Below are 11737 nucleotides of genomic sequence, written 5' to 3' on the forward strand. Positions count from 1 at the left end.
ACAAAATATTATAGCAACAACAGCTCAGTTTGTTCATAATCTAGTCCTAGTAGCCAATTTTTAATATATACTTTAGCTTCACGATTACATAAGGGATGGATATTTTTTATTTTATTTATTTTGTTATACAAATAAACTGCTTTATAATCATGTTGTCGTTTGGCTGAAGCTGTTCGACATATAACAGGTGGACATACGTTTTTAATGACACGTTGTTTACTGTATTCATCGGCATGATAGGGGGTTATTCTATGTTGTTGGATAACTAATTGATAGACGTATAGTTGCCTAACCGTTAGGAGTTGACATTTTTCATACAACTTAGTTGTAGAAAATCTGTATGGGCTAGAGGTCATGACTTTTAAGATAGATCTATGCGCTCTTTCCAAGTCTAATATAAAGGTTTTACAAGCACCACCCCAAGCTTTTATACAATATCCAATGACTGACTGAACTAGTGCGTAATATATTGTGCGCAGAAGATCTAAATCAGCAACGTGCCTCAACTTCTTGAAAACCCAAATAAGTTTTCTGGTGCGCGTAGTTGTGATGTCTATATGAGAGCGCCAGCTGAGTTTTTCGTCCAAAATAACTCCTAGATATTTGACGGTCGTACATTTAGCTATCTCAAAGCATGAACAGGAAGCAAGAGAATCACTGGGGTAGTTACATGTGTGAACCTTAAGACTAATGTTATCTGGTTTTGTTTTGGCCACAGAAAACTGAATAAATGAGGTTTTGGAGAGATTCAATGTCAACAGGTTTACACTAAGCCATTGATTGACTCTGTGGAGTCCTAATTGAGCATAATACCGTACTTTGTCCCAAGTCTCTCCGTGGAATACAAGCGCAGTATCATCCGCGTAGGTAAAAATTTTACCATTTCTTAAAATTTGTTCACATAGGTCATTAATATAGATCAAAAAGAGAGTTGGGCCAAGAATACTGCCCTGAGGGACGCCACAAATGACAGGTGCCTGAGAACTGACGTGATCACCAATTTTTACTTGTTGTGAACGATTAACCAAAAAGTCCTTAAATATCAGGAGCGGTTTGCCACGAATACCGAGGCATTCCAACTTGTTCACAAGAATGGGAATTGAGACGGTATCAAACGCCTTGGCTAGGTCAAGGAATATACCTAAACACTTTTGTTTTCTATCTACCTGAGAAGTAACATAATTCGTTAATTTGATGACTGCGTCTTCAGTACTTTTCCCAGACCTAAAACCAAACTGTGAGGCAGATAAAATTTTGTTGTGTTCTAGAAAATTAATTAGTCTGTTATTTAGTAGTTTTTCTAATATTTTGGAAAGGGATGACAGAACTGATATAGGTCTATAATTAGAAACTTGGTCTCGCTTCCCACCCTTGTGAACAGGAGTGATAAGCGATCTTTTAAAGACCTCAGGGAACACTCCCTGAATTATGCAAAGGTTAAAGAGCTTAGAAAGAGCTGGGACTATTATATGCTTAGATAATTTTAGAAGCTGGGCTGGTACTAAGTCCCAGCCTGTAGCGCAATTATTTTTGAGGTTCATTATTAACAGTTCTATCTCTGCCTCATCTGGTGGTAGTATTACTATGGAATTACACTCTGGAGGAAACGTAAAATTGTATGAATTGGTGTTATTTTCATTATACGCAGTTGCAGTTTCGGCAAGCTGCTTCCCTATACTAGAAAAGTAATTATTTACAGAGTCTATGCTATTATTGATATTATTGTTAGGACTTAAAAGATTTTCAGCTGACGTTTTCTGTTTCGTATAATCTATAATTGATTTGATTGCATTCCAAGATTCTTTATTAGTTTTTGCATTACGTAAAAGCGTTTTTTCAAAGTTTATTTTAAGCTTTCTCAACAGAGAGTTACAAAAGTTCCGGTATCGCTTATATGTAACCTCGAGCATTACGTTATTTGGTTCTTTTTTGTATTTTTTGTGTAGTTTATCTCTATTCCGGATACAGCGTAGGAGTCCAGTGGTTATCCATGGTTTAAGTGTTCTTTTCTTACTAGGTATACGGCTAATTTCAGAGTTCAGTTTAACAGAACCAGACAGTATATCAACAAACCTTGATGCTGCTTCATTAGCATCACAAGATGGTGTGATAAAAGAGAAGTCCACTGTCTCTAAGTATTTAATGCAGGCATCAAAATTAATTCTTTTGTAAGTGATTGGTTTTTTAGACTTACAGGGGGCGAGGTCAATGCTGAGCAGTACTGAGGCATGGTCCGTTATGGTAGAATCAACTACAAATACCGATGCTCGAAATACTGTTTTTAGCATAATATGATCTAGACAGTTGTGCAACCTAGTAGGATATGTGTGCCCAGGCAATAGCCCCAGTTCAGCGGTTACATTTAGGTAAGCTGCACAGTTCCTATCAATAGAACAGGCTTTAATATCAATGTTTATATCTCCGGCAATTATCAAGTTATTTCTCGGGCTAATGGGACGAATAATATTATCAATAGAGTTTAAAAAACTGTCTGTGCATTGTATGGACGGGGATCTATAAATAGCCAAAATGAATATGTCTGGTTCAATTTTAATAAGTAAAAAGTTGCCTCCTATTGCTTTGGGTTCCGTTATAGAACATTTTATGTCTTTTTTCACGTATATGACTATACCATCGTTTTGATTAAGGCAATTACCCGAGTAATAATAATCATAGTTATCAATAGTAGGAATAGGTTTGTGACTATTTAACCAGCATTCCGTTAGTATTATAATGTCACTCTCAAACTTGAAGCGCGACAACTGAAGTGTTAAATGATCGAAATTTTTATATATACTACGAATATTTTGACAAAATATCTTAAGATAACCAGCAGAACCTGAATTTAATAAGTTGCAAGTTTACAGGCTGTTAATGTTAATGTTGTAATGTTAATATTTGATAAACTTACTTTTATCTAGTATTGTGGCTTTTATCGTTAAAATGGTTTCGAACTTTTTGAATTCCACTTTAGTCTAAAAGTGCTGATCAAATATCTTGGGAATGCTAAAGATTCCTCAGATTTATAATATACGGCTTCTTTGCATTGTGGGGCTTCGTATAAGTTAGAGACAAATTCTTGTTTGTGACAAGCACTTCGCGTGCATGCCGGTACCAAGAATTTTCAAACTCCATTACACTTTGGTACGAGATAATTGAAGTACGTATGTTATCAAACATTTGAACAACTGGCCAAGGTTTAAATGGTGTGGTAGTTTTCAAAATTATAGTATTACACGGAGAGTTTGGTAAGTTGTGTACTTGTTTGGTTGTTTCTTTTATTGAAATCATCTGATCTAGTAAGCTTACATATAATTATTTACTTATTTTATTAAAATTTATATAGATTTGATTTTTGAAAATTCTAACATCCACTATTTACTAAAGTTTTGGTTACGTTTGTAGCCTGTATCAAGTGATTATTTTTCTGTGACAAGTAATTTATCTTCAATATTAATTCGTAACAACAAACAACAACATATTGCCGTTATATTTCTGTGGTAAGAGAAGGAATCAAATGCTATATCTGAATTAGTAGCTATACCACCCATATTTACGTCGCTGATTTAACTCAGTAGATACTTACAACCAATAAAACACGCCTCATATCTGGTTGCAAAGATATCTTTGTTTGTTTTCTTTTTTTATACTATAGTTGTAAACATAAAAGAACGTACTATGAAGGATAATATATGATATGCAGTTTGTACGTCAGCCTTTAAATATGACAATTATAAATAAACTTGCCACTAAGTCCCGAAAATTTTTCTTCGACTTCGTCGAATTAATGAACTAGATCTTGTTTAGAACATATAAACAAACTATAACTAACTTAGCTGTCTGTTTTAAAACTATTACTAACACAGATTAATGGATCCATATTAATTAAATTAGTAGTGCTTACACAAGTCCTGCAAAATGAACGAATGAGAAAATTAATACAGCACATATATATAAGGTGATACCACCTTTGAAGATAAAAAGTAATTTATTACCTTAGTCGTTCACAAATGTCTTCGCTGTAGTCATAGGTACTTATAATTCGCTTCTCGGAGATATACAGCTGAGATAACAGCTTCCGTAGTAACTTGACGAAAGAACTGGGCAGCACTATATCATCAGTCTAACTTAAATTGTCACAAACTTTATCGACATGGCAACTTTGGGAACTAAGATGTATGTATGCCCCTTGTGCGTCTAATTACACTGACTCACTCACCTTTCAAATCAGAACAAATAATACTACGTATTGCCGTTAGGCAGTAAAATATGTGATAAGTAGGTAGTGGCCTATTCAGACGGCTTGCACAAAGTCCTACCAACAAATGAAATATTTGTTATCATATTGTATGTAATCAGTTATTGCTCTGTGACTAAATAATAACTTACAAAGTCAGAAACTCAGGCCCAGATAATTGTTCTAAACATGAGTGTCTCATCTTGTTTTATAGTTAATTGTATTTTTTAGACAAGTAGGTCTACAAATAAACATGAACAGGATGAAAATTATGAAGATTGTCCATATTGCACCCATGTAAAGGTTGAAGACTCTGCACTCGAAGTTGTAGACGATTATATATACCTAAGACAGACCATCTACCAAGGCAGGTCTATATTTGAAAAAAAGGTCAACCGCCGAATCCAACTCGGCTGCGCTCGGCTGGGAAACTGCGTAACATCTTCTTCCCAAATACCACAGTGCCTCAAGTTGAATGTATTCGAAAAGAGAGTGTTGCCAATAATGACTTACGAAACAGAGCGCTTACTAAGTCCCATCATAAGAAGACTCAAAGAGCAATGGAGAGGCTTAGATTTCCCCCAAGAGATCATTTCATTTACTTTTTGGTGGACTTCAGTGGTAGATAAAAACAGGCGTAAGAATAAAGGAATGGCACAAGTTACAAATAAGAAATAGCTTATTTTTTAGAATAAGCGACTACCCTTTGAAACTACCTATGTTTGAGGTGCTCGTAGAAATAAAAGAGTACAGAATATTTTTTTGTTGTGGCGATGGAATAAGTGATGATATTTTACCAGACGGGCTTGTACTAAATCCAACCATCAAGCTAATTTATTTTTGGCATATTTGATATACAACAATTTACGATCCTCTTAATCAGGTTTCTTAATTATAAAAGAAAACTCTCCGTAATGATAAATCAATGATTTAATTTAAATAAATCGTTGAAAACCTATTCACTCTGACAATATTTCAAGACCCATATGAAATATATTCGCCTTACAATAACATTTATTTAATCAGTTTTGAAATCACTATTTTTTGACAGTGTAACTATCGTAACTCTATAGCAACCACAGACATAAGAAATGGAATACTTAATATACAGAAAATTATCTTTAAAATTTAGATTAAAGAAGTTAATAGAAGTTTTTGACTATGATTTTAGAAATATAATTTTCTTTGGACCTTTCACCTGTTTACCCAGCCTCCTATGCGCTTATTCATCTATCCGCCCATTCGATTATAACCTAATAAATTATATTTAAAAAAAAAACATCCGCTTAGTCGAGAATCCCATTTATAGCAATAGTATTTAATTATGGAATTTATAATCATTTTAGATGTGAGTAGAAGTTAAATTGACACTGAATCAAGTAATATTTTTCAAATAAACATTGTATTACTGAAGTCTCTGTTTCTCGAGGCATAATGTCAACAGAGTTATAAGTTTATAACATTCTCATGTCTGTCTAGAAAAGCAATCTTCGATAAAACCAATAATCTCTATATCACAAATCAATTTCTTACTTCCAATATCAATAAATGTGAATCTTTCAAACACTCGTATTCTTGATACAGAGTGCATTGAATTTAACCGTACAATATAATATGATGAGATAATTTTTCCTTTACTAATGAATGTATCTAAATCTCATATTATTCTTTACAGCGCTATATGGATGACAAAGATAGTTTAGAGTCAGTATTCTTATCTGTGTGTGTCTGTGTGTGTGTGAATGTAATTTTCGTAAATTTCGTCATATAGATTCTTATTTATAAATATGAACAAGATTTTTTCCAATTTTGTAATGATTTTGTTAAATGTTGCGCGTGACGCTTGGCCTGCCTTAACATTCTCATGGGCCTTCGAAAAAGGTGCCTTATCATTATTTTTAAAAAGTGTAAAGTCATCAAGGTTGTACACACAGAATTCGGCTTTGTGTTTCATGCAAGCAATATATCAAGATATAATACTTTGCTGTGATGATATACACTTGTTCATATTGAATAGTATATTATCATATTACAGAATTACATATAACATAAGTGACCTATTCCAATCGAAGAAGGAAATCAATAAGCCTTAGATTTACGTCTTCTACGTAACTGATTATTAACTCAATTATAATGTGCTAATAACAGTTCTTGATTAATATATTTTTATTTATAATCAAACACTATTACACCTAACATCTAATATGCGATATTATTTTAACAGCTCCGTCGTCGTTCAAAAGCCAATTTTTTTGCAAATCCGTAATGAGTATCATAGATTATTATTCACACTCTCGACCAATTATATGTAACAGCATTTTTTTTTCTATTATCTTCTTGTGGTTGGACAGATATATAACTAGCTGATATAATTTTCCCATGAATTCCTGTCATTTAGGAGACAATTATATCTCATGTTTTGTCGTCTTCTTTTGAATGTCAAATTTATGATATCCGAAAGAACAAAATCGACGGTTTGAGTTTGAGATTTTATGAAACAATTTAATTCACTTGATTTTATATAAATTGACTCAGTCTAGCATAGTTGTCAATTTATATCCTGACTGTTTATCTGCTTCCATTGGATTGATAATGTAATACATTTTTTAATGTGCAGGTTTGATTGAATTCGAAATGGAGGATCCGAATGTGCCCAGCCATGCAATTATCAAGCTACGAAGCAAGCAACTCGTGGACGCTCAAGTCAGCGAGTTCGATGTACCAGATGTTCCAGCAAAGAAGTAACTGACTTAACGCAATAATAAATACAGACGAATAGTGAAGAAGTCAGTTCAGTTTACATTTTTATATATTATTTTGTTATTCAACTTTTCTAGATAAATTGTTAGACGTTCTTGTAACATTTATGAAAAGAAAATAAATTCCTAAGAAATTGTAACTTCGCAGGAATGGAAGCTTATTAGCTTAGGTATTATATGTTGCGACACGTATTGTTAACGTGCAACGTGATGTCACAAGTTAGTTTATACCTATTTACTTCAAGACTAAATAAAAAATAAAAAAATAACAGGCACATTAAAATAAATTAATATGTTATTTATTTCGTTAACGTTTATATCGAATATTTACAGAATACCTGCAAGTCCGTCTGGGTAGGTACCACCCACTCATCAGATATTCTACCGCCAAATAACAGTACTCTGTATTTTTGTGTTCCGGCTAGAAGGGTGAGTGAGCCACTGTAATCACAGGCACAAGGGAGATAACATCTTAGTTTCCAAGGTTGGTGGCGCATAGGTGATGTAAGGAATGATTAATTTTTCTTACAGCGCCTTTGTCTATGGGCGGTGGTGACCACTTACCATCAGGTGGCCCATATGCCGGTCCATCAACCAATGCCATAAAAAAAAGTTTCTTTCGTCGGTTCTTCTCAGGTCCAAGGTTTTATCTTCTAGTGTTTAATTTGACAATCAATAATCAAGTATAATATTTCTATATTCATGAGGGAAATTTGATTTCATTTGATTTGGATGTGTCTGTGTCTCGATTGAAACGCTCCGTTGAGACAAGAGGACTATTTTTGTCTGAACTTATTTATAATTATTTATCATTGTGCATTATCAATTTACAAGAAAGATTATTTGGAATAGTCTTTAAATATGGGCTACAAGTTAAAATCATTAAATCACAATATTGCCAGTGGTTGAAGATACAATCAGCTTGAAAAATAACATCGCGTATTCGCAATCTAAAAGAGGTTCATAAGCGCGCGTGGGTGTTACATCAAATTGAGTACCTTTAGAAGCACACTTGAGTAAAATAACTTCATGAAATAAGTAAGTACTAAATTTAATAAACACTTATAACAATATGGACTTAACTACCAAAGATCATAATTGTTATAAATGTGTTAATTTATTACACGTTTGTCGTACATAAAAATTTTTTCAATTATGGTACCAATATATTATGATATATGAAAACCAGATTTACATATTTTAACATCTTATTGAAAAAAATATATATTTTATTAATCATTGTCTTATATGAATCTTATATTGTTATTATATAATCTCCACAGACTAAATCGAAGGCTTAACAATTAAATACACACAAATAAAAAACATCCTAATCGGTCGGACCATTTAGAGTTCGGTTACATTAACACGTACAGAGGATGAAAGAGGCGTTATATATACATATAAAACCTCTTTTAAACAAATTTCATGATATTATAATGTCTAACAATAACAGCGATGTATACTATACAACTTAAAATCTTTTTTCTTCCGTCGATTGCTTTCCAATATGCTTGCACGTGATTTTTATTACACGATTAGTAGGTTCTCCCAGCTTCCATCATTACGACAACTAAATATACTATATACTAAGCTATAACATAACTTATAGCATATGGCCTATGGCATATGGTATATATTTTTACAATATTTTCATTTGCATTTTTCTGTGATAATATATTAGTGTAATCATCAAATGAGCGTGCAAGCTGTAATGTAAGTATTCTCTTCGGGTGGTTCCTCTCCGGCAGCATTCGCCTGTATTGTAACAGATCAGATTCGAGCGTTACATCAAACAGATAAGAATCGAGCATTACATTGTGAAAACAACTAATTCGACCGCAGGCGAATACTCATCATCGAATTGATGTTACATTACAGTCGAATAATCGTCAGTCAGTAAGGCAGTTCTTTAACATAACCCTCAAATAGTTCAGTCATTTGGTAGTTTTACCTGGAAATTTCTCCGGGAGTTCTGAAAATCGGTGATTGCATAGATATCATGGACCTGGTCTTTTAGAATTTTACTTGAAAATTATTACTATATTTATAGGTATACTTTTATTTTTAAATAAAATTTTTTCTGTAATAAATGAATCTCTTAAGTAATTTCCTGTAATTTATATACTAACATTTTTTTTTGTGAATCTAATAGTTTTCAAATATTAGGCAACCTTTCGACTAATGCTCGATTTTCATCAATAACAAATTAAGGAACTTGATTAAAAGTTTTTATGATGTTGACACTTTGCTAAGCAACAAATTTGTGATTTATCAATGTATACCGTATCTCGTCCTACACTACATAACATGACATGTTGACACAATACGTAACATGTTTTAGATATTATGCGTGCAAAAAAGGAAACTAATTGTTTGGAATATAAAAGTAAATTACGTATATTAAGTAAAAGAAAAGAGTTTTTAAGTCTTTGATTTTCACTAATTAAATAAAAACGGTCAAGAAAATAAGCAGTTATTTTGTCCGCTAAATGATATAATGGTACTTTTTTATCCTTCTTGAAATTAAACGAATACTAACTCTCACCGATATTTTTAATTATCTATTTAGTCTGTTCTTCAATAATAAGCCTATTATCAGACACTAAATTTATAGATAGGAAAAGTTATACGAAAAACTAGTAATTTTATATTGGCTGGCCATTCGTAAAGCTGTATCGTGTATATGCACTCAGTGTATACGTGACACATCAAACCGATGTCGATCATTGTGGATCACTGTGGAACATGCCATTTATACCTTCAGACACATTTTTAGTGACTCGTTTCCATTGTCTAAAGTGATTATCAATTTTCTGTTTGAGAAAATTCAGCCACCATACCATAAATATCCTAAATAAAAATTTATTCTAAATAGGTCTGTAATAGTAGTTCGATGGAAGAATTATGTCCATAGATGAGTTTTCTTATTTCATAGTCACTCTGTTATTGGTGACGATAACATACCTAGCAAGTTCTAGCAAGGATGGTAGTTTGTTTTAAATTTCAAACTACTTCGACACCATTCCTTCCATGCTGTTGATCTTTGCTAAGTTGCACGTTTAAAGAACTTCACTCTTAGCAAACATACAAACAAATCACATTTAAAAATATTATGCAAGCTTCTTACAAAGTTCAATAAGATAAAGAATAAGTATGTTTGCAAGTAAGAAGGAACATATAAATACGAATTTATTTAAGTAGTTTGAAATAAGAAGCTTGGAAAGTATTACAGCTACCATCTATTCGATTCGAACAATTTTTAATAACATATACTTTTTTAAATCTTTATATTGGTGCAGTTTAAAAGTAGCTGCCTCGTTCTTCTAGCTAGAAACACAGAAGACACTGGGTTCGAATCCCGTTTAGGCCAAAAACAATATATTGGGTTTTTCTACCGAGTGATTCTCTAATACTCTTTTTACTTTGTTTTTGAACGTTCATCTATGTAAGCGAGCCAAATGTACACTTTGATGTTTACTGCGCAAATGACTAGCTTTTGTGATTGGCCGCGGGTCCGAAATTCGAATGAGCTTATATACAATTTAAGCACCCGGGTTGCTTAACCGGGTTTGGACTCATTACCTTCGATAAAGATTCATATGTTCAAAATCCTGAGCCATCTTAGCTTTTAAAAGATATTTTTAAGCTTGCTTGAAATCACGAAAATAGTTTGTTAAAAGTTAAAGAAAGTTAGGACACAAAGGCGAAATGAAGCTTGCGTGATAAATGGAAATTGCGACACGGCACTAATCACTATCGAAATTCCAAGAAAAAAGACTTTATTAGGATTCGCTGACGTGGCCTGCTCATTTAAGTGCATGTTTTGAATAATCGAAAGAATATAAAAATCGAATTAGAATATATCAGGATGTCAGATGGCTTTGATATTTTGCGGCCAAACATAATATTAATCCTTTGCGTGTGAGTGCTTAAAAAACATCTAAAATATGCATAATGATTACTAAATATATTACCGAATCGATAATTTCCTTCTTTTTGTTAAGTCGGTTGAAAATTAAATCGATGCAAGATGAGCAAATGACTAAGTACAAATTGTTTTACTAAAAATTAAAAAGCTGTAAAGATAAAATGTAGCGACATTAATTGGTTTTGTAAAGTTACATCATGATGATATTTCTTGATATTAGAAAATATCAGACATGACCATTTCTTTACTTTAGATTACTATATACTTTAGCTATTACGTAATTGTTTTACTTTATGAATATGATATGATACATATTATAGTGCAGAAGAGCCGAGATGGCCCAGTGGTTAGAACACGTAGAGAGATGCAGATCTTAGCCGATGATTGCAGGTTCAAATCCAGCCAAGCACCACTTAATTTTCACATGCTTAATTTGTGTTTATAATTCATGCTCGGCGGTGAAGGAAAACATCGTGAGGAAACCTGCATGTGTCTAATTTCAATGAAAATCCACGACATGTGTATCCGGCAACTTCCATTGGGGCAGCGGCATTGCTCCAAACCTCCTCAAAGGGATTGGAGGCGTTCACAGCAGTGGGTTTTATAGACTGTTACTATGTATAGTGACAAGTGTGTGCGCAAACATATGTACATGACCTTTTCCCTAGCTCTCATAAGCCGATTGTCCGATATTTTTAATAGGAAAAATGAAAAGGTCGAGTACCGATATTATATCAATATACCCAACTGTAAGAAATATCAATATCTAAATTGGTTTTCGTTTTAGTCATCCGAAAACGAACAAGGTAT

General features: G+C 33.0%; 1 protein-coding gene across 1 annotated transcript in view; it reads left to right on the plus strand.

Annotated features, from left to right (window-relative positions):
* The window catches only part of LOC125075970, a 49241-nt gene extending 41987 nt beyond the window's left edge, over positions 1-7254 (plus strand). The window contains exon 11 of the mRNA XM_047687859.1: positions 6855-7254. Coding sequence (XP_047543815.1) covers positions 6855-6982 — 128 coding nt within the window. The 3' untranslated portion in view covers positions 6983-7254. The remainder of the gene's footprint in view (positions 1-6854) is intronic.
* Positions 7255-11737: the final 4483 nt, after the last annotated feature.

The sequence above is a fragment of the Vanessa atalanta genome, chromosome Z, assembly GCF_905147765.1.
Source record: "Vanessa atalanta chromosome Z, ilVanAtal1.2, whole genome shotgun sequence".
Lineage (NCBI taxonomy): Eukaryota > Metazoa > Arthropoda > Insecta > Lepidoptera > Nymphalidae > Vanessa > Vanessa atalanta.